Source organism: Lissotriton vulgaris, chromosome 9 (assembly GCF_964263255.1).
Source record: "Lissotriton vulgaris chromosome 9, aLisVul1.2, whole genome shotgun sequence".
Classification (NCBI taxonomy): Eukaryota; Metazoa; Chordata; class Amphibia; order Caudata; family Salamandridae; genus Lissotriton; species Lissotriton vulgaris.
In genome coordinates, this window is record NC_141697.1 from 370,414,272 (window position 1) to 370,440,333 (window position 26,062).

General features: G+C 48.2%; 1 protein-coding gene across 1 annotated transcript; it reads right to left on the bottom strand.

Moving 5' to 3' along the window:
- Positions 1 to 11,409: 11,409 nt before the first annotated feature.
- Positions 11,410 to 21,819, bottom strand: LOC147690146 (uncharacterized). The gene is made up of 2 exons (XM_086936646.1): positions 21,242 to 21,819; positions 11,410 to 12,526 (listed from the first exon to the last, which is right to left on the bottom strand). The coding sequence occupies exons 1-2, from the start codon at positions 21,817 to 21,819 to the stop codon at positions 11,410 to 11,412; spliced, it is 1,695 nt and encodes a 564-aa protein (XP_086792772.1).
- Positions 21,820 to 26,062: the final 4,243 nt, after the last annotated feature.

The window sequence follows — 26,062 nt, forward strand, 5'->3', positions numbered from 1 at the left end:
GCCACCGAGAGGGGCAGGGTACCCCAGCATGCCAAACTACCTCAGAGATTCAGTATAGCTCTGCCCACATTGCCATCTAAGAGGTCAGCAGGTGTGGTAGATATTAGTGCCAAGATAAGTCAGACAGCGATATTCCCATTGTATCCCGTTAGTATGGGATGGACCCTCACTCTTCGGGGCCGTTGGGAACAGGCAGGTCTTTGTCCAGTTCACCCCGAGTCCTGAAACCCTTCTAAAGTCCCGAAGTAGGCTCGTCGCTTCATCTAGGGCGTCTTTTGTGTCTACTAGAAACATAAGTATATCATCCGCATAGAGTGATATGTACTGCACATCGCCGCACACCTCAAGACCAACAAATCTCCGCCTCAGCCCAGCTTGGGCTGCTAATGGCTCTACGCCCAATGCAAATAACAAAGGGGAAAGCGGGGGCGGAGCCAGGCCGGCGGCCAAGATGGTCGCCCGGGCTCCCGGCTCCGTCGACCTTCTCCCCCTGCTGCTGGATCTGGCTGTCGAGGCGGCGCTGCCTCCGCATTTTCTGTTGTCGGAATGGGACCCGACCCGCCAGGCGTTATTCCGGCGGTTTTCCGAGCCCGGGAGACGGAGATGTGTCTTCCCGGTCGGCGCGGCCTGTGAGAGTCCCGGAGCCGGGACCTCGCGCTAGGGTGCCGCCGGCCGTGAGCGGAGCAACGACGGCTAGGAGGACCCGGATGTGCCGGTCACCCATCGGGGCGTACCAGCCTGCCCTGTATCGGAACCCTGGATCCCGCAACCTCATGCCTCTCCCTCACTCACGCTGGATGGACCCCCACTTCTCTCCCTGAAGCTGCTTCGCAGAATGGAGGTTCCTTGTCTCCCTGCCCTTTGTTTTCCTGCTGCAGTCTGGCGCTGCCCTCATGCGGCGGGCGGGGTCCCGCGCCTCCAGGGATCGGAGCCAACTGGCCTCAGGTGATTTGGCACTGTTTGGTTACGCTGGGCACAATGTTTGAGACCATCGGCAGGTCGGTTTGGGACGGTAATCAAGCAATATGCCAGAAGGGGTGCGACCGCTCGGTGCACAAGATGGCGGCTTTGATGAGGGCTCCGGCAGCTCTTGCACCCGCCGGGTGGTTCACCCCCCTGAAGGAGTTTTGTTCGCCCGCTTGTATGGCGATACACATCTCAGGAGGAGTGGTGGGACCGGACGCCCTTCCCCCCGTATTCGGGCAATACAACTTGAAGACTAAGTGTGCGTGGATACCGGACCCCCTGCGCTAGTGGATATAAGAGCGTGTACGATGTTGACGGCCTTTTTTCAAGTGACTTTGGTTCAGTGCCCTATTCTCCAATTCCTGGTGAGGCCTGGATGGGTTTTTTCTGCGCATCCCTTCATTCTGCTGCTAAGCGTGTACTGGTACGTGGAGCCTTCCCAGTCAACGTGGACTGACCATTCGTCCCGAACTGGACTTCGTCGAGCTGTGCGAGATGCTGGCGTGGGCGATGATCGGCCCTAGGAGCGTGTGGGGACCTATTGTTCTGCAAGATATCCTGTGTTCTTTTGGACTTCCCGTATTGATATATTCTCGGTACCTTACCAGCTGGGCCGTGTATTGTATGACCTTAATTCCCCCCCCCTTTTTTTTTGACTCTGTTCGGGTGGGTCTGGATGGCAGTGGGGCGTTCTCTTTCATTTGCTGAGGAGCAGGTGGGTTCATATCGCAAGTGGGTGTCTGGGTGAACTGGCGTGGCGACTGCTGCTTTGATACGGCGGGTGTCCTGAATATTTTGAAGCAGCGCGGCTCGAATCGTATGATATGCAGGGGGGGAGGGGGGGCCGGGGGCCTGCACTGGGGGCCCCCCCGCTGTATCTTTTCCTCTTATTCTTTCTATCCTTCTCTTCTCTGCTATATTTCGGGTTCACATTGGGCGACAGGCACGCTGCTGAGGGGGGGGCCGTAGCCGGAGGCAGGGGTGCAGGGTGGGGGGTTATATTGTCTTTTATTTTCTGTTTCTAGGGCCTCTTTTTTCTTCTCTGCTTCTTCTAGCTTTCTCTTTCCTTCTTCTTCTTTTGCCCTTGTTAGGAAACAAGTGATGGGCTACCCTCCGTACGCTCTGGTGATGCGACTTTCAAGGGGGGATGTTTTATAAAGTTTTGTGTTAAGGCGGGCACCTGCTGTGTTGGGGGGCGGAATGTGTAGCTTATTGTTTATCCTGATACTTGTGCACTGGCGCTTTCGTCCTGCCTGCAGTAGTCCTGCCCGCGAATATCCTGATTCTTGCTAACCCCTTGCTTTTGTATTATTTGATTGTGCGGCAATGGATCCTGTTGTTCTTTAAAACTTTAAAAAAAAACCTCATTAATCCTGGTGCCTATTTGGTACGGACATTATCCTGAGTTACACCGGGCCTTTCGGTGGCGGACTGTCGCTGTGCTAGCTGCTCAATTGACTTGCTTGACCGTCTTGATTTATTGGCTGACTGTGATGGTATCGTGCCTGTGATTGTAACTGCTTTACTTACAATAAAGGTTTACCAAAAATTAAAAAAAAAAAAAAAAAACAAAGGGGAAAGCGGGCACCCTTGTCGTGTCCCGCAGCCTACTGCGCAAGTGTAGGAGACCAAAGTCTCCGTCCGAACTCGGGCTGTAGCCCATTTGTATGAGATCTCTGTCCAAGCCACAAAGGCATCTCCAAGGCCGAACATTCGCATAACTTGAAACAAGTATGGGCATTCCAAGCTATCAAACGCCTTCTCAATATCCACCGATAAAATGGCAGCGGCGGCAGAAGCACAAGAGTCCTACCCCAATATTCGAAGAAGGGGCTGCACATTAGTAGCAGTGTTTTGAGTCTGAATAAAGCCTGCTTGCTCTCGATGGACCAGGCGGACCATATGTGGGAGTAGTCACGATGCAAGAATTCTACTCAGAATTTTATAATCTGTCGTGAGCATGGACAAGGGTCTATAGGCCGTCTTATCAGAGGGATGCTTCCCGGGCTTCACTGATGGGACAACTACAGCCTCAAGGGTGGAAGCTGGAAATACGCCAGCCTTTTTTGCCTCGTTAAATAAAACCAGCAACTTAGGGGCCAATAAATCAACATATATTTAGTAAAACTCTATTGGTAACCGATCCGTTCCCTGTGTCTTATTGCGCGCCATATGCTTAATAGCACTCCACATTTCCCCCAGCGTTATCTCTTGCCCGAGTAAGTCAGCCTGTGCCTTTTCCAGCTGAGGCAGTTCCGTGTCAGTCAGGAATTCTTCTATAGCGACCCCAGCAAGCTCTAGCTTACTCCTATATAACTCTGTGTAATACTCCAAAAACAAATCATTTATCCCATGTTGGGTGTAGAATGGGTCCCCCGTCGGGCTTTCTAGTTCTAGTATGGGAGTCCCTCAGCAAGCCGGATTAGCCAGCCAGGCCAACAGTGTGCTCGCCTTATCTTGCTGTGCATGCGCGCATGCTAAATATTTCTTACGATTGAAACAGCGCAACCTCTCAACCTGTACTGCCACTGCCTCTCTAGCTTTGAATACCTCCCTTTGCTCGTCAGGACAGTCAGGACTGGCTGGTTCCACTGCGCGCAAGCGCTGTTCCTCAGAATCTATGTCCCGTAATAATGTCTTCCGTACTCCCACCATGTTAGCTATACATAGTCCTCTCACCACAACCTTAAAAGCGTCCCATTCCACGGCTGCCGATGACGTTGTACCCTCCTTTTCAGTAAAATATTGGGTGATTCCTGTCTCAGTCTCTGCATGAAATACCAGGTCCTCCAAGGCTTTTAGGGGCTGTCTCCAAGTTGGAATCACATGGGGCTCGTGAACCCAATGAAATCTCAACAATAATGGATTATGGTCTGATAGTGTCCTCGCAAGATATTTGCTGTGTCCCACCTTAGTATGCAAGTCCGGTGTGCATATAATCGCATCTAAATACACATCCAGCTCATACAGCGCTGAAAAAAAGGAACAATCACTTTCTCCAGGATGCTGTGCTCGCCAAGTGTCTACCAGACCCCACCTAGTCTACCAATCTCGTCTAGCTCTAGAGACCATATGTGTGGGTGCTTCAGGCAGTGGAGGGTGAGACCAATCCATAAGAGTATCAGTCATAGAATTAAAATCCTCCCCAGGATCACCGATCCAGTGAGATAGGGTGCTAATTTCTCAGACAAGTGGTTAAAAAAAGCCGGCTGATCCGTGTTGGGGGCACAGATACTGCCTAGTGCATGATCTCGGCCATTAAGGTGGCCCGCCACTACCACAAATCGCCCCTCTGGGTCCACTAGGTGTCGAATAGGCTGAAAGGGGACTCCAGCTCTAACTCAAATCAGTGTTCCCGGTGCGAAAAAGAAATATGTTGTACAGTAGATCTGCCCTCTCTAACGGCGCTGCAGGGCCACACCTTCGGCGCAAGTGATGTGTGTTTCCTGGAGAAAAGCGATGTGAACCCCCCTCTGCATCAGGTAAGCATGTACTTTATGGTGGAGCAACATTGTATGGATCCCTCTGACATTCCAACACATGCACTTCAAGTCAAGTAATAACCCCATGCTATAATCGTAATCCTACAGCCAAGAGCGCTTTCCAGCAGGACACACTGGTGGACCCAACTACCCCCATAATAACCCCATGAATCCCCCCAACATCCCCAACCAAGAACAGGTACTAAAACACTTGTTCCCATCCAAACTAAAGAACAAACTTTATCCTCTAGCAGCTACAGAGGATCAAATCAAAAAGAGGGGAGGCAGCCGCGAACCAAGAAGAATGGAGCAACAGCGCGGTCACTAAATGACGCCATACCCCAAATAAAGCCCCACCCTCAGGGCTCACATCACTTAGAGAGCCATCTCGTTCCAACTCTCAGACATCTCAATACCGCTTGATGCTACCATCATACCTCCAGTTCAGCCATTATGGTGCAAACTAGGAAGGAGAGGGGAAAAAGGGGAGGAATCAGCCCACTACAGAAGGTCGCAAGTATTGAATCCAACAGTAGTTATAATCAGATAATCTCATCAGCTGTTCCTGGCGTGACATGCGGCAGAGCAACACTTTGCGCATTAGTCCCATCAGAGTCAGATTCCAACGATCTTTTCTCCGACTCCGTGTCCGCTACAGATGGGGAGAGATTTGCATGAAACATGTCCGACACTGCCTGGAGAGCAGCAGATTTCTCCTCTGTTTGGGACGCTGTGGGCCCCTGTAGCATAATTCGTTGACGCCTTACACGTTTTGATCTTCGGGGTCGCTGTCCCTCCACTGGTGGTCTCACGTGGCGCCTGACTCTCCATTCCCAGCTCGGTAGGACTCCAGCCAGGACCATGCTTCCTTAGGGTTCTCACAAAAGTAAGTTTTTCCGTCCAGAATGATCCACAGAAGTACGGGGATCATCAGCATCCCGCAGTGCCTTCTTAACAGCCAAGAAAGAGGCTCAATGGTGTTGTACCTCAAGAGCGTAGTCAGGGAATAATGACACTCTGCTATTTTCAACCTTATAGGGGCCCAAGGAGCGATCTTTCTGCAATAGAAAGTCCCTGTCTTTATAGTGCAGTAAGCGCACCACCACTGGTCTAGGCGGCCTTCTGGGTGCCAATGGGCGAGCTGGAACCCTATGTGCTCTTTCCAGGGTATAAAACTGGGTTAGTCCCTCAGGTGCCACCTCAGATCGTAGCCAGCCCTCCAAATAGTCAATCATGTTTGCCCCTTCCACTCCTTCCGGCAGACCCACCACCCTTATGTTGTTCTGACGGTTGCGGCCTTCAGCATCCTCAGCTCTCTGCTCCAATGCCTGAAGTCTATGTGTGACATCCCCCATCTGGGCCACCATTGTCTTTTGGGACGGTTCTAGAGCCTCCAGGGTGACCTCTGCCTGCTTCACGTGGTCAGCCAGTTTGGTGTGTTCCGTCCGAAGTAGGCCCAGCCCCACTGCCACATCCGCGATATCCTGCTGAAGGGAGTCCCTAGTGTTTGTGATGGCCTTCAGAATTTGGGCCACTTGTTGTTGCATCAAGGACTCGGGCTGTGGTTCAGGAGAATCTTGCTTCCTGCGGTCTGCTGCCGCATCCTCAGAGTCCGGGGAACGCCCCCTTGTTTCCCTCATGGTTTCCCCATGATCTGTGGGCCACAAAGCCTCTAGCCGATCTCCCAGCCAGTCCCTGCTCTCACTCAGACAGGCTCATGAGTACCTGACTATGCCTGCGAGGTGCTGGTCCCTCACTCACCACACTGAGTCCAATTCTGAGATTCCACCCAAGGGCATAAGATAAAGGCCCACTCTGCTTTTGATCAATGGCCTACGGCTTGTGTTATTCTCCATAGTCCCATCTACAAGAGTAGGCCCCCAATCCCTCCGGTGAGCTATGCTGGTGCCCTCAGTCAGCACCGCACCACTAGGGGTCCGTTCGCCACTCCAGTTAGTGTGCGCTAATAGTCTATGAGCCGAAGCCGCGACCTCCGCAGAAGATAATCCGCCTCCCCAGCCGGGATCCAGGTCAGTATGTGCTCTCAGCTCGGGGGCAGCAAAATATACTTCTGGGTGTCCGCTGCCGTCCCAGTTCACAGCTTCGAAGCCCTCACAGTCTCCGCGGTAGTCGCCGCTGCCCCGCTGCTCCGTCTCAAGAGGCACAGGGTAATTCCCACATCTGCCCAGACTCCACGGGTCCACTAATGCATCGGGCCCTGCCGCAGCATGGAGAATCGCCTCCAGTCGCCACCAGATCCTGTTACCGTCCCTCACCGGCGGGCACCAAATGGCGGCTAGGTCCATTCACAATGAGTCACTCGGAGGTAACAAGCCAGTACCCTGATGAGGGGGTCGCTCCGATCGCCTCCAGGAATCTGACCTGCGGCAGAGAACCTAGGTCACCGCTCCGGCTGCCCTCTTCAGTGAGGCTTAGTGCAGAGAATGCAGATCTCCTCCACAGGCAGTACAAACCCCTCAGAGGGCAGCGCTCAGTAGAGGTCACTCCAAATAGCACTCAAGGGGTGCCTCCAAGCCCACTGGTAAGGAGAGCGCCCCCGCCCCGAGGAACCTCACCAGGGTCGGAGCAGCAGTCCCTTCAGCTGCTCAAACATTGATATTGTTATCGCCGAGCCGCCACGGGCGGCGCCATTTGATAGGGCGTTGTCCGTGCTCTCCACTTTGCTCGGGTCTCACAACCCTATCGGACTGGCTCCTGACAGCTAGTAATAAACATGCCCCACTTAGAAGAGTACATCGAGCATGTCACCATGAAGCCTAGAGATGGTTTTCCTCTGATTTAAAGAAATTAAAGCTTGCTCTTCGTCATGCTGAAAGGAAGTGGAGAAGTAAATACTTGCCCGATGACAAATGCACCTATTTAGCAGCACTTAGAAATTACAAAAAAACTATCCTGGCTACAATAGCCGAATACTTCTCATCAAAACCTGTCACCTCCACAAACCAATCAAAAGAAATCTTCTCGATAAGTAACAAACCATCCAACCCCGACAGAGTGACACCAAAATCCACACCTTCACAAACCTTATGCGATTCCTTGAACAACTTCTTCATTGACAAAATCAAAGCCATTAAAGCAAGTGTCCCCAATTTGCTAGAGCCCTGCATGTCCAACAATACCCAAGAACTCATACAGGTTGAAACAGATTCCAGTAATAAGTCAAGTAATATTCACAGACTTATTGATAAAAGTAAAATCTGTCTCTCCTAGGGATTGCTGCCCCCCTTGCATCCTAAGGGAAGCCTTTACTGCTTGCCCGAGCTTATATACCGGACACCTTTAAGGAGGCTTCTGTTATCCCCCTCCTAAAGAAGCCAGGAGCAGACCCTAAAATCCTAACCAACTACCGCCCTATCTCATTGCTTCCTTACTTGGCCAAACTACTCAAAGCCCATGTAGCCAAAACCCTATCTGTTTTTCTGGAGCAGTCGGATTATCTGAACGCACATTAAGCATGTTTCCGCCCAGATCACTCCACAGAGTCTGTTATACTGTCAGTATTGAACACCCTTCGAGAGAAGGAAGACAGAGGCTCTCCGCAAGCCCTGGCGTTGCTGGACCTTTCCTCAGCATTTGACACAGTCGACCATAACATCCTGGTCGATCGTGTCAAGGAGGCAGGAATTCAAGGAACAGCCCTTGAATGGATTAGCTCCTTCTTAACAAACCGATTTCAGGCAGTCCACCTAGGCCAATTTACGACCCGCAAGATAAGGACTACATGCAGTGCCCCCCAGGGATCCTCACTTTCCCCATATCTATTCAACCTATACCTTCTCTCTCTGATCCACGCCCTGAAAGAAAGGAAAGTTAAAACTTTCAACTACGCAGACGACTTCCAACTAGTGTTCCCTATCAATAACTCCCCTACAACAGTCCATGAATTCCAGACTACCATGCTGTTCATCCGTAACTGGATGAACAGCAACCATCTGATGTTAAATCCAGGTAAGACGGAAATGATTCTTACGGGAGGCTCCTTAAACCCCTGGAGTTCCCGCTTTTGGCCTAAAGAGCTTGGACAACCTCCCACTCCTTTCATATCTGCCAAAACCCTGGGAGTCATAATTATTAATGAGCTGACAATGAAATCTCAAATAGGATCCATAATCTCAACATGCTTCTTCCAATTAAGAAAAATAAAGAAAATCAGCAGGTTCCTTAAACAGGAAGCAAAAATACAGGCAGTACTTGCTATGGTGAAATCCCATATAGATTACGCCAACTCATTATACTTCGGCGTCAAGGCCTATCTCACCCACGGTCTTCAACTAATACAGAATCATGCAGCCAGATTGATTCTTCAGGAAAACAGGCGCCAACATGTCCTCCTCTTCTAAGGAAGCTGCATTGGCTCCCTATAACCCAGAGATGCGCCTTCAAGGTGAGCTGTATCATCTTTAAATCTTTGAATGGCAGAAATCCTAAATTCATCAACAGCCTGATCGATAGATATACTCTGACCCGCAACCTGCAATCTGCCCATATGCATCTCCTGACTATACCTCCCTTTAAACTGAAACGCTTTGGTGGAGCGAGGTTTCCACACTAGGTCCCAGATACTTGAACTCCCTGCCTCTAGAGATTAGATCCTGCACAGACCTCATGATTTTTTGTAAACTCCTAAAAACTAGGTTATTTAGACAGGCATACGAGTAACATTTCAGTTCAACACCGTTAGAGTAGTGCAAAGAAACCAATCTGGTGTACTTGCGCTCGACAAATTAGGCATAACATAACATAACAACCCAACGGGAACTCAACCGCACTCAGGATCACGGCCCGCGGGTCTCCGGGCCAGTGTGGACAGGGTCAAGCCCTCGATCTCTGTCCGACGGCTCTCAGTCGGCGGGGTCGGCGTGGAGCTCCGGGCTCACGCGTCCACCTCCATCGGCTCCGTAGCTACGCCCCCATGGCCTCTCACCATGTGGTTGATGAGACTTTGTGAGCTTCAGAAGGAGGAGACGCTTGTCAGCGCGTGCTTCTGGACCTCTGAGCAGCGTTTGATATGGTGGAGCACAGAGCACTATTGCCCCTTTTTTCATACCGTAAGCAGATTGGTGGAAAAGTCTAGGGGCCTTATCACGGTAAATGGACATTTTCATTGTTTGCACCGGGCGCACCTTTAAACAGGCAAATTGTGAAAATGTGTCCTTTTACCATGAATGTGCTGCCCTCCAGGGGAAGCCACAAGCTCGTACTGCCCTGGGGGCAGTGCATTCCTGTGAAAAACGGGCAGCTACTTTACAGCCACTCTGTGTTTTCACAGTGCAGGTGACAACCCACCTGGACTTTTGAAGGGGATTAAAGATCCCCTTGCAGGCGGGTGCAGTCATTGACTACATCCGCCTGCAAGGGGATGTCTGTGGGGTACCATGGGACTCCTTTTCCTCCTGATACGGTGGGATTTTTGATCTCTTATCTGATTGCTATAGATCTAGATCCCCACTCAGGTCGACTGAACCTTTGTTGCCTGTCATAGAGTAAAAAGCAATCCACTACCAGCTTAATCAGCTCAAGACTTTACGCAACTCTGAAGAACCACTTACCACGAATACGTTTTAAAGTTTTATTATAAAGCCAAAGATAACTGGAGATACAAACTTCTCAATATAAGGTTAAAAAAATATACCGGCATCAATACAAACATGAATTCTCTAAATGCTCTTAGGCGACAGAAGAATATCACCAAGACTAATTCAAAGATCAGCAAATTTGCAAGAATAGACACAAGTTGTAACTTGAGCGTCATTTACAAAAAGAAGAAAATCCAGGTTAGACTGTCCCTACGCTAGACTAAGTGACATCCCTACTTAGCAAGATCTTAACCCAAAAAGGTGTCAGCCGTGGTGACTTCCAAAGAAGTTCACTCACTTTCCCTTAGTCTCTGTTGTAAATCTGTGCATCGCAGTTGTGCCCTCTCTGCCTACCCATCCGCTCTCTAAGGTTCCTCAGGCCATCTGCTCTAACTCCACCCCAGGGTGCTGTCCCTAATACAAAATCACAATTACAGTTGAAACGCCCCTCAGAGACGCCCCTCACGTACACCTCTCACGTGGTGTCAGTTCTGGCTTTTTCCATGCTGATACTCCTCTGGGCTTCTTGTTAGCGTTGACCTTGCTTCTCAGGCTCTTCTCGGCACGACGGTACCCCCCAGGAAATTCCTGAAGCCTCCTCCAGGCCTGTGCCTGTCTCCCAGAACAGAGCTCTATTCATCACTCTCTTGATTGGAACCCCCTCACACCTGCAAACAAACACCCATGAAGTGGGCCCCAAATTCCAGTGGTCCTCCAGCTTATCTCACAAGTTGTAAAACTTCGAACATGGTCCACAATTTATGCTTAACAAGACCCGATTTTAACTAGCACATGCAGATCAAAGAATCGACTTTATCTTTCCAGGCCTACTAAATTACATGATACGGGTCTGTGCACTCTATGAACCTTTATTTCTCAGCCTAAAAGAGTATTCTAACTTATTACACTCTGATTATAGGAAACACTTCTATAAAACATATATTTTCAGTCTATGATCGATAATACTTTGAATAATATTAATCCATCTTATGTGAAAATGTAAAGGCATGTTTTCGTTCTTAATGCACTGCCATGAGGCCTACACATTTCTACGTTTGGCAGCATTACATTCTCTTCTGCAACAGCCACATAACATGGAATCTAATAACATTCTAACATTTCTAAACATTACTACATTAGCTTCTCACACTTGATATATGCATGCTATATTAATTAAACACTCATAAGTGTATGCACTCTATATATTCGACACTCTTATGTTTCTTTAACTAAACTCGTGCATCGTGCTTGTAAATATGGTGCACTTCTACATTTTACTCAAATTGCGCTCTCTCAGTTCCCCCCTTTGATGACCTTTAGAGGTCATCACCATCACAACACCATCCCTGAAGGAATGAATTGAATCAAACAGAACTCGTTGCAATGCTCCCCCGCTTTATCATTTCTAGAGCCCTCAGACTACTGTACTGGTTATCCTGCATTGCAGCTAACGTCTGCTCCTGCTCTCTCATGGATCTTTGCAACCTATTTGACCTATACCATTGATACAACCTCACTAATCCCCACAGTGTGATTACGCAAATCACTATTATGATGATAGGTTTCAGTATGTACCAAATGAAACTCTTCCCTAGATTGGCAAACCAACCTCCAACTTTACCCATTCCATGACCCACTTTTTCCCACACAGTCACCTTTGTCAGATCCTCAATTTCTTGATGAATTTCAGTGGTATTCTGTATATACTTCTCAAGAGGTTTTGAATTGTCTGGAATGTAGGTGCAACATTCCTGGACCTTCAAAGCCTTACAGACTCCGCCCTCTTTGGCTAACAGAACGTCTAGAGCAAGTCGGTTCTGGAGAACCATTGCCCTTATCGATTGCATCTCTCCCTCCACCAGCATTAGTGATCTAGCAGTACTGGCCGATAATCTATCTACAACTGTTGCCAATCTCCTGATCTTGACATCATTCAGTATTAACCCTAAAAGAGGGAACATAGCACCAAATACATCTCCAACTACCTTATCATTGCTTACATCCCTTCTCCCTCTGGCTTGAGTTCTTCCCTCTATAATTTCCAGATCCTTAGCGTGATATATTTTGGGGAAGACAATTGCTAAATAACATGATCCATACCAATTATCCGGTAGTTTCACGTATGCATTTCTTCCACAGACAAAATATACATTCGGGATCACCTGCATTCCCTTCAAGACATCTTTTGTATAGTATTCTATTTGGAAAGCATGTTCACAACTTACTTCTCCCACAAATACATTCTCATAATAGGTTTTACCCGTGTATATACATAGCTTCCCTCTTTGCTCTCGATCTAAAGCTATTGGACCATTACTACCCTTCCTTTTGTGTGACTTTTCCTCCTCGGTCCAATCTGTTTTCCATTGGCCTGAAGCCTTTAGAATCTTCTGCCTCCTGTATCGATCATCCACCTGCCCTATAAACTTTTTCTCAATTTCTGATACCTTGCAGGTCAGATTATTTCTTCGGGCATATTTATTTATTTATTTATTTATTTTTGACATTTCTAAAGCGTGACAAATACCCTCAGGCGTCTCGGCGCTGAAAAAAACTGTTACTTATGAAAAGGAAGATGGAGAGATTGACGGGAAATTATTGATTAAACAACCATGTTTTTAGAAGTTTCCGGAAGTGAAGAAGGGAAGGACTCAACCTAATGTTTTGGGGAAGAGTATTCCACAGTTTCGGGGCTGCTACTAAGAAGCGACGATCACCCCAGGACACTGTTTTCGTGCGTGGGATAACTAGTTGGTTGAGGGTAGCTGATCGTAGCAATCTACTTGGTTTGTACAGTTGCAGCTGCTTTTTCAGAAAGTGTGGTCCTTGATTTTTAAGCGCCTTGTAGACTATGCATAAGGACTTAAAGTGTATTCTGTTATGTATAGTGAGCCAGTGGTATTCCTTTATAGTTTTTGATATAGGCTCATGTTTCCAGAGAGCAGACGTGCTGCTGCGTTCTGAATAGACTGTAGTTTGCTTATGACTCTGGATTGTGCATTAAGGAAAAGGCCATTGCAGTAATTCAGAGTTGACATTACTAAGGAGCTGACCAAAGTTTTGATGGCTGACTCCGGGAGAAAGGGGCAGATCTTCCTAATCATCTTCAGTTTAAGATGGGCAGTGGATACTGTTTTTTTAGCATGGTCCATGAAGTTTAGTCCTTCATCGAAAATTATTCCCAAATTCCTGACTTTAGCTGTCGGGCTTGGGGGGGGGTGCCAAAAGCTTCTGGCCACCAGCATGATGGCCAGGCTGGGAGAAGAGGTCCAAAGATGACTACCTCAGTTTTTTCTGAGTTCAATTTCAGACAATTAGTAGCCATCCATTCTCCTATATCTAGCAATCCCTTTTTGAATTTTTCTGCCACTTGATCTCCATCGCCTTTAATGGCTAATACCAGCTGGGTATCGTCGGCATAGGAGGTTAGGCTCATCCCGTGTGCTTTGATGGTGTTAGCAAGGTCCGACACATAGATGTTAAATAGTGTCGGACTAAGGGATGAGCCTTGGGGAACTCCACATGGTGATGAAAGTGGTGCCGATTGAAAAGGTCCTAAGGTGACCGCCTGCGTTCTTCTGGCCAGGAAAGAGGCAAGTAGGTCTCTAGCAGAGTGACAGATACCTAGCTCCTCGACACGGTCGACCAGAATGGTGTGGTCGACCGTGTCGAAGGCCGCGGATAGATCCAGCATTACCAGGATCGCTGTCCCCCCCTGATCCCTATTTGCCCTGATATCATCAGCAGCCTTAATTAAGGCTGTTTCAGTCCCGTGGTATTTCCGAAACCCAAATTGCGTGTCATCCAAAAGGTGATGTTTTTCAATATATTCTGATATCTGAGTATTCATAGCTTTTTCAATTACTTAAGCTACGAATGGGAGACTCGCAATGGGCCTGTAGTTTTTCAATTCGTTTTTGTCGAGGGAAGGTTTTTTTAACAGGGGCTTTAATAGGGGTTTTTTTAACGGGTCTGGATATGTGCCTGAGAGTAGGATGGAGTTACAGACTTGAGTGATTACTGGAATAATCGACTCCATTACAGGGGGGAGGACTGAAAAAGGACAAGGGTCCAGGGCCGATCCTGTTTTGATTGTTGACACAATCTTTCTTATGTGGTCGGTTGAGACTGGTTGAAAGCTGGAAAACGTGTTTGCTGGAGGTGGCGTGGGGGGATTAGATTTCCTTGGGGGTAATTTGGCCGAGAAAGCTTGATAAATGTCATCAACTTTGGTGAAGAAAAAAGAAGCTAGAGAGTCACATAGTGCTTGTGAAGGGGGGGGAGTGAGATCCTGAGTATTGCCTGACAGTGATTTGGTAATTTGGTACAGTCGTCTACTTGAATTTTTAGCTTTTTGGATTTGGTTGGAATAAAATGCTTTTTTCGCGTTTGTAATCATAGTTTTATAGAGTGCCAATGATTCCTTGTAGCTCATTTTGCTAGCTGTGTCGTAGGTTTTCCTCCAGTGCCTTTCCTTGTTCCGGGTAGTTTGTTTTTGTAGCCTTAATTCCTCGGTGTACCATGGGGCAGTGGGTTTAGCTCTGTTTCTAGATAATACTTTATTGGGAGCTAATTCATTCGTAGCCTGGCCCAACCAGGTCTGAAATTGAAGTAGAGCGAAGTTGGGTTCGGTAGACAACATTGGGCGGGGACGGTCCAGATTTGATCGAAGGTCGTCCTGATTGACATTTTTCCAGTCTTTAAAATGTTTTTGAGATGTTGAGGTAGATTTTTTATTAGGGAGGGTATTAATGGTAAGTTTAGCCAAAATAGCGTGATGGTCTGTCCACGGCATGGGTAGGATATTGGTTATTTGTAGACCTTCGACATTGGAAAATATGGCACCCAAGGCATGGCCAGCCGAATGGGTAGGGGAAGTAACCCATTGTTTTAGTCCCAGCATTTCCATGTCGGAAATTAGAGTGGCGGTATCTGTTAGATGACCTTGGTCCAGATGAAAGTTCAGGTCACCCAGGACCGTGAATGTACTTTCGGTGGCAACTGATTCCATAATAGTATTAATATTGGATAGGAATGCTGTTTTCGTTTGTGGGGGGCGATATATCAGTATTCCTTTAAAGTTAAAAAGGGCTGATAACTCAGTGGCAAACTGCAAGGCTTCACAGGAGGTAGATGGAATCATGTTTGTTTTAACAAGGAATCGATCTCTGGCTATTATAGCCAGTCCACCTCCTTTTTTCCTGACTCCATCCTGGCGATAGGATTTGTATCCCTCAGGTACTGCAATTGCCAAGTCTGGCTCTGATGATTCATCTGTCCACGTTTCTGTGACAAAAAGTATATCCAATCTGAAATCAGTTATGAGGTCTGCAATCTCCTGTCTGTGCTTACAAAGTGAGCGGGCATTAATCAAGGCGATTATAATAACGGCCTCTTTTTTGTTCCTTGCTTGATTAGTATTGGCAAGGGGTAATTGTATAGGTATGTTGGAGGTACAATGAGAGCAATATGTAGCAAGGTCGATTGGGATCACAGAGGAGTCTATCCTTGCACAACTGGTGTTAGGTGGTGGCCGGAGCATCAATAGGTAATCTTGGGTATAGGTCCGGGTGATGTTTGGCGCCGGTCGGGCAGGGGTTGTGGCCCTGGGCCCGGTCCCGGCGCGGACGGGCGCAGACGGGCTTGCCTCTGGCGCGCCGCCGGCGCGCCCGCTGCGCCCGCCCGCTGCGCGGCCGGGGTGGTCCTGTGTTTTTATCCATGTGGAGGGGCGGGGAGGGCGGGTGGATTCTAACCACTAGACCGCAACCCTTACCTCCCTCAAGATGGCGGGTGAGCAGGGCTTAATTTGTGCCGGTGCTTTCCGGTGCTTAGCACCGGCACCTAATTTACAGGGCCGGGTCTACAGCATCTCGCTCAATTTGGCGTCACACAGCAGAGGTGACTGCGAAGATCACACTCTGCTATGCCTCAGACGGTGCTTCGAAGTGCAAGGCAATAAGCAGGCGCTACACAAAGCTGGATCTCTGTTCCGTGTTCGGTGGTGTCCCCTCTGTGTAACTCTGTCCCATTTCTCAGAGGCTGCCGGAGCCCGCAGACTCGTGGTACCCAAATTTCGAGATAATTGCCCACTGAGAGGGGGCGGGCCCAGAAGGGCCCTGGGAATGGTGTTGTTGTGGCATGAGAATAAAGGAGGCCTGTCTCGTGGTCATGGGTAATCCTCCGAGCTCATTTGAATATCCTGCACTGAGTGCTAACGAGCTAATGCGCGATCAATGGGCCGAGGGGACACACACACGCCCCCTCTGCCCAGGACCCCCGAGCCCCCAGCCCTTCAGAGTCACGTTTACAGGGCGGGGGCAGGGCACCCCTCTGCTCAGGACCCCCAGGCCCCCAGCCCTTCCCCTTCAGAGTCAAGTTTACAGGGCGGGGCTGCTCTCTGGCATCAGATTCTCTCCCCTCAGCTCACTTACTTAAAATAATAAATACACGAGGCCGGGGGGGCATCCTGACATCTCAGCGGCGATTGATCCTAATGAAAGTTTCCATCAACAGCCCCCGGGGAGGGATTGCCCGATTTACAGCCTGATCCGCAGGGTGAGATCTGATGAGCCCAGGAGGAGGAGGGGGTGGGGGGGGGGGGGCGTGCAGCGTATGGTTGGTATTACTTTCATTTATAGAAATGTTGTCAGGGGCAAGCAAGGGCAGAGGATTCTCACTTCCAGTAGTACTTTCTCCTTGCGGGGGGGTCGGTGTCTGGACAATACTATTGAGGAGAATGCTGCAAGCTTGTCTTTAACTGCTCTCTGCAGAGACAAGTTACGTTCCTAATGAAATGCATCAAATACCACACTCTTTAAACTTGTGCAGTCAAACCTGCTTTCTGCTGTTCCCCGGGTAGTGTCAGGAGGTCCCGCATTGACACACTGTTGCAGAGGAGCCATGTCCGGTCCGCGCGCATTCTGTGGCAGGATGTTTAATTTCCTGTCTGCAAACCGGGCCCCATGGCACCCAGGAAACCTCCTACTGCATGGCCCAGAGTTAAAAGAGAAAGCCGGTCTTCACTTCTTCCTGACCTCGACATGTTCTTTTGCTGTGCCCTGTCCAGGCAGAGCCCAACTTGTGCTGAGTCTGGGTCATAGTGAGAGCAGGTGGCACAGATTGAGGCAAAATAGCTCGCTCTCAATCTCTGAAGAGGCAAGATAGTTCCACAGTGCCACGCCAGCTCCTCTCCGTGGATCATTTCGACAGCTATAAAGAGATTCGGGTAAGTCAGATATTAATTTATTATTCTGCTACTGATGACATTTGGTATGTTTTTACTAGAATGGGGAGGGGGCTCCAGCACGTCATAGCGCCTTGGAAAATGGGCACACTAACGTTTTCTCTCTGTGCTGTAAATGCAGTGCCATCGAAGGTGGACATTTTCTCTAAACTAGCAGCTTTTATGATTTATTATTGAAAAGTGTTAAATATCAGCTTTTAGGATTTATTAGTGAAAAGTGTTAGATATCCGTGATTGACAGTGGCACAATGAAGCAGCAGCCTTTATTTTCCCAGTGCAAAGAGACTTGTTATGTCAGAGATGAGGCAGGCGATTAATTTTCCCGCTGGAGAGAGGTCAGATTTTTAACTAGTGGCCGTTTCAGTTTTTACTTTAACCATGGAGTAGCCCATGGGGTTAATATGCCTACTGGTACCGGCATATTGTATTGCATTTAACTGTATTGTATGTGGATAGCTCAGTGAGTTGCAGCTTTTGTCACAGAGATCCCTTTCTTACATGTGGTTCATCCACAACTGAAGCTGAGTTTCTGGTGGAGGGTGCTGATTTTTTAGAAATTAAATAATCGCTTTAAAAGCACCTGCTGCAGAGTTAGAATTTCTTGTTGCTCAAATGAGTGTGATTTCTGATATTTGTCTATTTCTATTAAATTAATTGCATGATTTTGGTCGCAAGAAAGTGCCACACATTTAGTCATTGAATGACTCATAAATCCGCTGAATGTATAAAAATGTCACACATAAGCAATCTGAAACATTAGCAGCTAGACTCAAATGGGTGCAATTCCTGATATCTATATGATTCCCTCGTCTTCATTGCTTGATTTTGCTCACAGGAAAGGGTCACTCATAGTGGGACACATTGGTGCCTCAGACAGTGCCAGCCTCAAGGGGCAGAGTCACAGCGACATCACAGAGGCCACAGAGTACCACACTTGGGGCAGAACTGGTGCCTCGCAGCCTCAGACAGTACCACCAGACATAGGGGGCAGACGGCACACAGAGAGACATCACTGGGGGGTCGCAGAGAGTGCTAGACTCAGGGGTCAAAGAGGCATCTTCAGCGAAGCCACAGTGTGTCTGAGGGCCACTAAGGTGGCACAGAGGGGGTCTTAGGTCACAGTCACAGACAGTAAGAGACTCGGGGTCAGAGAGAGGTGGCGTAATTTGAGAGAACCCACCCCCTGCAGCGGTGTCTGTTCCCACTTCCCAGGCTCCTGTTGAAATAGTCATGGCGCCTGAGGCCAGCCCTTACCAGGCTGAGCCCCGTGGCCCAGCCGGTGGTACCTCAGGCAGCAGGCTAAAGGAAGAAGTGCTGGCACCGGCCCTGGGTAAAGAGGTTTGCCTCAAACTTCTGGCAGCGAGCAGAAGGGTCCTCGGAGGGGTGCAGCAGGCTCCAGAGGGTCTGAAGGAGAAGAGAGGCAGAGAGAGGCTCTTAGTAGACAATGTTGCAACAAAAGAGGCAGCATGGGACTGTGGAGAGAGGTTCCTAGAACAGGGACAGCTGCCAGAGGGAGCTATACCCGGGGGTGTGGACAGGTCACAGGTGTTCTGATAACAGCAGTGCTGTGGGAGGCGATAGACTGGGACTATGGAAAGATGCTCCTAGGTCAGCAATATTCAGGGCCAGGAGGGAAAGCCTGGGCTTGTGGAGAGAGCAGTACTGGGAAAGAGGTTCTTATTTTAGGAATCTTCAGCTCAGGGAGGTACAGGCACAGGCTGGGGCTGTGGATGACTTGTGCAAATACTTCATTAGGTATGTTTAACTGCAGCTACAGTTAATTATTTGAGCCAAATGCATTCAGTGCATTTTACACCGCCTGGGTGCTGCTTCAGGACTGAGGAGTATTTCTGTGATATCTCTTTTAGTGAGTTTCTTGTGGCTGTAAAATCCCATTTAGAGCACTGTATTATCAGAATGTTGTGCTTTTCTAACCTGCCTGCAGTTAGGTAATAATGTTTTTTTAAGACAGACTGCATGTGTGATTTGAGGCTGATGACATATTGAGCGTCAGACACTAGCCTGGATGTTCCTAGAAGTAGAAGTAGTAGGGGAACCCCCTATCAAACCTTACTATGAGGAAGGCTCCTTTGCTGAAATTCATCTGTCTTTTTGCAGTGCCAGTTGAGGAAGTGGGTGGAGCTCATATAGAAAGTGGGTGGGGCCAATGAAGGAAGTGGGTGGGGCCAGCGAAAAGTAGGTGTGGCCTCCGACAAAGATTTGAGCACCTGCACTTCATATTTTACAAATTAAGCACTGCGGGTGAGGTGGGTCAGGTGACGTGTGAGCGCCTGGAGACGGCAGCGCTGTAACCAGGAGGAGCCTGGGTTCGCGCCTCAAGCGATGCAATCTCGCTCTGAGGTGAGGGCAGTTAAAAATGCACAGTAAAATATCTACACAATTAAAATATGCGCTAAGTGTTCAAAACAGTTTACAATTATCTCCAAGTAGTACAAAGGATAGAGAGAGGATCCCCCGGCTTCCGCCTCAGGGGAGAGCGTTTAATAAGTAAGAGTTTTGCTGAAACACCGCGACTCCGCCCCTTAAGTATTCTAAGAGGGCGGGGTGATTCTAACCACTAGACCGCAACCCTTACCTCCCTCAAGATGGCGGGTGAGGTGGGTCAGGTGACGTGTGAGCGCCTGGAGACGGCAGCGCTGTAACCAGGAGGAGCCTGGGTTCGCGCCTCAAGCGATGCAATCTCGCTCTGAGGTGAGGGCAGTTAAAAATGCACAGTAAAATATCTACACGATTAAAATATGCGCTAAGTGGTCAAAACAGTTTACAATTATCTCCAAGTAGTACAAAGGATAGAGAGAGGATCCCCCGGCTTCCGCCTCAGGGGAGAGCGTTTAATAAGTAAGAGTTTTGCTGAAACGCTGCGACTCCGCCCCTTAAGTATTCTAAGAGGGCGGGGGGATTCTAACCACTAGACCGCAACCCTTACCTCCCTCAAGATGGCGGGTGAGGTGGGTCAGGTGACGTGTGAGCGCCTGGAGACGGCAGCGCTGTAACCAGGAGGAGCCTGGGTTTGCGCCTCAAGCAATGCAATCTCGCTCTGAGGTGAGGGCAGTTAAAAATGCACAGTAAAATATCTACACGATTAAAATATGCGCTAAGTGGTCAAAACAGTTTACAATTATCTCCAAGTAGTACAAAGGATAGAGAGAGGATCCCCCGGCTTCCGCCTCAGAGGAGAGCGTTTAATAAGTAAGAGTTTTGCTGAAACGCCGGGACTCCGCCCCTTAAGTATTCTAAGAGGGCGGGGGGATTCTAACCACTAGACCGCAACCCTTACCTCCCTCAAGATGGCGGGTGAGGTGGGTCAGGTGACCTGTGAGCGCCTGGAGATGGCAGCGCTGTAACCAGGAGGAGCCTGGGTTCGCGCCTCAAGCGATGCAATCTCGCTCTGAGGTGAGGGCAGTTAAAAATGCACAGTAAAATATCTACACGATTAAAATATGCGCTAAGTGGTCAAAACAGTTTACAATTATCTCCAAGTAGTACAAAGGATAGAGAGAGGATCCCCCGGCTTCCGCCTCAGAGGAGAGCGTTTAATAAGTAAGAGTTTTGCTGAAACGCCGGGACTCCGCCCCTTAAGTATTCTAAGAGGGCGGGGGGATTCTAACCACTAGACCGCAACCCTTACCTCCCTCAAGATGGCGGGTGAGGTGGGTCAGGTGACCTGTGAGCGCCTGGAGATGGCAGCGCTGTAACCAGGAGGAGCCTGGGTTCGCGCCTCAAGCGATGCAATCTCGCTCTGAGGTGAGGGCAGTTAAAAATGCACAGTAAAATATCTACACGATTAAAATATGCGCTAAGTGGTCAAAACAGTTTACAATTATCTCCAAGTAGTACAAAGGATAGAGAGAGGATGCCCCGGCTTCCGCCTCAGGGGAGAGCGTTTAATAAGTAAGAGTTTAGTGAGCGGGCATTAATCAAGGCGATTATAAGTATCTAACGTTTTCCAAGGAATGAAAAATTTCCTTAATCGATCCTCACTCTTGTAATAGTCCCATTTATTCATGTGCTTGTAAGCCGGGACTTCTGGTAAAACAGCGTCAAAGTTTGAAAAATAATATTCAAAGCTATCGCGTTCATAAAATATACTAAGCAACAAACTACATGTAATTCCATAAGTCAATGGAAGATGGTGATACCTAATACCTTCGTCTACAGAGGGTGGCAATTGCATACAGACGTAACAGTCTTTTGCCTCCATGGCATCAATGTATTCATACAGTAATTTAGCATATGCGTTTGACTTGAAGTTTCCCTGTGATTCATCTACGTGCAACCTACGAGCTTCTGCTGCTAGTAAAGCTTTATCCTTCTCTGTATTGTCCCCCTTTTTACCAGCAGTAGTAGGTTTCAGGGTTACTACAACCTTTGCTTCATTTTTTGCTTTCTCTTCATTTTCGTGTCCCACTATATATGATACAGTAACTACTAAAACTATAAGAAAAATTACTCCCATTAAAAGTGTGCCTACTATGCACTTTGCTTTGCGGTTCGGGTTGCCGGCCTCCATGATCTCAAGACAGTGTAGTTTTAGTTTTCTTTTTCAACACAAAGTCTCTTCTCTTTGCTCCTTCAACAGTCTTCTTTGCTTATTCAGTATTTTTGAACTACACCTGGAAGCTGACAATCCTTTTTGCGAAATCAGTCCTTTGAACTATAGCAACAGACAACCCTAGCCCTTCTCCGTCCACTGAATGGAAGAGTCCCTAAATTTCTTCTTCTTCCACTTGGCGCTAGGTTATCTTCTCAATCTTGTTTATTTACAAAGTCTTTAGGTGTCTACCATCACCCGTGTTCCAGCAGCTCTAATCATGTATTCTAACAGTTCTAAGCGAAGGATGGTCTCCTCGAGTGCTGATACCGTTGTACCAAAAGTCGGAAATTCTACTCTGTTTAAAACCAGTTCTCTTATTCTGCTCAGATATGGAGGATTGGGAACAGTGAGTGTCAGCAACCCTTCGGCCTCAACTCCAGGTACCAACAGCGCCACTTCCAACGTTATGATTGGATCAGTACTGGTCACTGTCACTTCCCTCACCCTCCCGGATCTCCGTGCACAAGACATCTGCTGCCAGGTAGGTCCACTCAGGAGTGGCGTATCTTCTGCAGGGCACGCGCACCCTCCTTGATCCTCTTGGACCCTCCTGCTCTTGATTCTGTGCACCTTCGTCCAGATCTGAGTCTTCGGATATAGGAGCAAGGGTTCTTCCTGGAGTTGGCTTCAAGCTCGGCCTCTTCTTCCTTTCAGGCCAACTAGCTTCTCCACGCCTTGTTCTCCTATTTCTTGTCAGTGTCGGAGCCGTATTCACAGCAGCTTTCTCCTTCTGTGGCAACATCAGTTTCGCTGTCGTCCTGCTCTTCTTCCACTTGGTCTGCCACGCTCCCAGCTTCCTCCAACACCCCCACAGCTTGGCTGATCCCCTCTATCGATTCTTCGTCCACAGCTGGATTTTCATCTGTGAGAAGAGCTGTTTCTTCCAGGGGTGCTGGAACTCTTCGAGTGTGGGAGGCGTGTATCTAGTTTGGCAGCCCTCCGCATTTGACAGCAGTATTCGTTGTCAAGATTATTTGATAGGGTCCTCTCCAGTGCACATCCAGGCAGTTCTTCCGGACGTGCTTCTTCACCACCACCCAGTCACCAGGGCACAATTCGTGGCATAGGTCTTTAGAAGATGGAATTTCAGCAGCCCGCACCTGAAGAGACACAGAATGAATGACATCAGAAAGTCCCTTGCAATAATCCAGGATCAGATCATCTGTGATATTCAACAAAGCTGCAGTTGGAACAGATGAAAGTCTCATTGCCCTCCCCATTAGAACCTCATGTGGAGAGAGACCTGTTCTCCTGTCTGGTGTGCTACGTATACTCATGAGTACCATGGGCAGAGCATCAGGCCAGCTTAAGGATGTCGATGAACACACTTTGGCAATTCGGGACTTTATCGTCCCATTAATCTGCTCCACAATTCCCGAAGCCTCTGGTCGATAGCTACAGTGCAACTTCTGATCAATATTTAATGCAGAGCAAAGCATCTTCACAACTTCACTGTTGAAATGTGTTCCTCTATCTGATTCCAAAGAGGCCGGCACCCCGAAGCGTGGAATTAACTCTCTAAGCAACAACTTTGCTACTGTGAGGGTGTCACACCTGCGTGTGGGGTATGCCTCGACCCATCTGGAAAATATACAGACAACCACCAGAACATACCTGAGGCGGTTGCATTTTGGCATTTCAATAAAGTCTAATTGCATCCGGTTGAAAGGCCCACCAGATCTCCCAATGTGACTCAATGTAACTGGTGTCCTTTTCCCTATGTTCAATTGCTGACATGTTACACACCTCTGACACACTGCTTCTGCGGCTACTCTAAACTTGGGGTTATACCAAGTCTGCCTACATACCCGCAACATGGCATCTCTTCCTAAATGTACTGGACCGCGTATCTGACGTGCCATTGGACTCACTAATTCATTTGGTAACACTGCCCTTCCATCTGCTGAAATCCACAAATTAATTTCACTTTTTACACAACCTGCAGTTTCCCATGTCTTTTTCTCAAAATCTGATGCGTTCTCTTGCATACCTTTTAGATCATCCCAAGTATCAACTGTTTCTAGCATCATGTTCAATTCTGTCTTTTACTGTGTCCCACCCACTTCCACTTCCGTGAAAGAGTATCCTTGCTCTGCACAGTAGCGAGCAACCTCATCTGCGTATCTGTTTCCTTGGGACACAAAATCTGTATTTTTTGTATGGGCTACGCATTTGACAACGGTAATTGCTGCCGGACCTTGTAACGCTTCTAACAATAGTCGCACAAATTCCCCATTTCGAATAGGTGAACTTGAGGAGGTCATGTAACCTCTCTGAGACCACAATTGCCCATAGTCGTGAACTACCCCGAAACCATATTGGCTATCGGTGAAAATGGTGACTCGGATTTTGCTACCCGCTAAACAGGCACGTGTCAATGCAATGATTTCAGCTACCTGAGCGGAGTGTACTCCTTCCAGGCAAGCGGCTTCCACAACTCCAGTAATGGTGCAAACAGCATAAGCTGCTCTCAACTGACCAATATTGTCTCTTACACATGAGCCATCAACAAAGAAAATTTCATCAGGGTCGGTCAACGGCTCATCCACAATATCTGGTCTCGGCTTGGTGCATAGTTCAGTCACATCAAGGCAATCGTTATCTTCACATTCCTCGTCTTCTATATCATTAGGGAGTGGCATCAAAGTAGCAGGATTCAAAACAGAGCACCTCTTATGGGTCACGTTCTCCGCAGCAAGAATAACTTGCTCGTAGCGCGTGAGCCTATTATTGGTCAAGTGCTGTGTCTTGGTCCTGGTCATTAACAATTCCACAGAATGAGGTACATACACCACTAATTGGTGTCCCATCACTATGCTCTCACACCTCTCAATGCTGACACCCGTTGCAGCAACGGATTTGAGACATCCGGGTAACGCTGCGGCTACTGGGTCTAAAGTAGCCGAGAAGTATGCAACTGGTCTACGGGCATTTCCATGAATTTGTGCTAGGACTGACAAAGCACAACCTTCTCTTTCGCAACAGTAGAGTAAAAATGGTTTTTCGTAGTCTGACATTCCCAAAGCTGGAGCACGACACAAGTCCTCTCTCAGCTGTGGGAATGACATCAAACAATCCTTGTCCCATGGTACCGGATCACTCACCTCCTTGTGCGTCAGTTTCTGTAAGGGCTTTGCTTTCAGGGAAAAGTTAGCTATCCACTGTCGGCAATAACCAACCATTCCTAGGAACATCCTGACCTCTCTTTGTGTCGTAGGCGAATTCATTTTCATGATCGCCTCTATCCTGTCTGGTGACACCTTCCGTTTCCCTTTTTCAATTCGGTACCCAAGTACTGTACTTCTGTCAGACAGTACTGTAATTTGCTCGGAGACACCTTGTGTCCATTTTCAGCTAAATGGTTCAGCAAGGTGATGGTGTCTATTTTACAAGCTTCCTCTGATTCTGACGCAACAAGTAGGTCGTCTATGTACTGAACTAGAACCGAGCTCTGTGGCAGTACTAGACTTTCAAGATTTTTCTTCAGCAGCTGGTTAAAAATCGATGGGCTTTCTGTATACCCCTGTGGGATACGACACCATGTTAAAACGTGATTTTCCAGCTTAAATGCGAAAAGAAACTGGCTCTCCTCGTCTATTGGGATTGAGAAGAAGGCCTGGCAAAGATCTATCACTGTGAACCACTCAGCTTGGAATGGTATCTGGAACAATATCACTGATGGATTCGGTACCACTGGACAACACGAAACAACTATGTTATTAATCTTTCGGAGATCTTGAACTATTCTAAATTTCCCACTAGGTTTCTGCAAACCCATAATCGGGGAGTTACATGGACTACCCACGATTTCCTTCAGTATTCCCTGCTTAATCATGGAGTCGATCGCGGGCTTTATTCCTGCAATCGTCTCCGGAGTCAATTTGTATTGAGGCGTCCTTGGATATTCAACATTTGGTTTTATCATGATTTTCACTGGTTCTACTCCTTTAATCAGTCCTATCTCTTCTCCAGTGAAATCCCACACTTCAGATGACACAGTATCCCTTAAGTCCCAAGGGAGCTCTTCCACCGTCAGGGTAGGATACATTTCTATGCATACTTTTGAATTTGCACCCTTAAAGGTAGCATCATCGTCGTTAGTTTGTACCTCTACTCCCTGAGGCGTGCAATATATGGTGCAATTTAGTTTGCACAATAA

Excerpts from the sequence above, each read along its gene's own strand:
- LOC147690146 (XM_086936646.1), bottom strand. The coding sequence starts at position 21,819 with ATGGAGGCCGGCAACCCGAACCGCAAAGCAAAGTGCATAGTAGGCACA. Across the intron at positions 12,527-21,241 it reads CCTTGGAAAACGTTAGATAC|TAAATATGCCCGAAGAAATA; the intron begins TTATAATCGCCT and ends TAAATAAATAAA.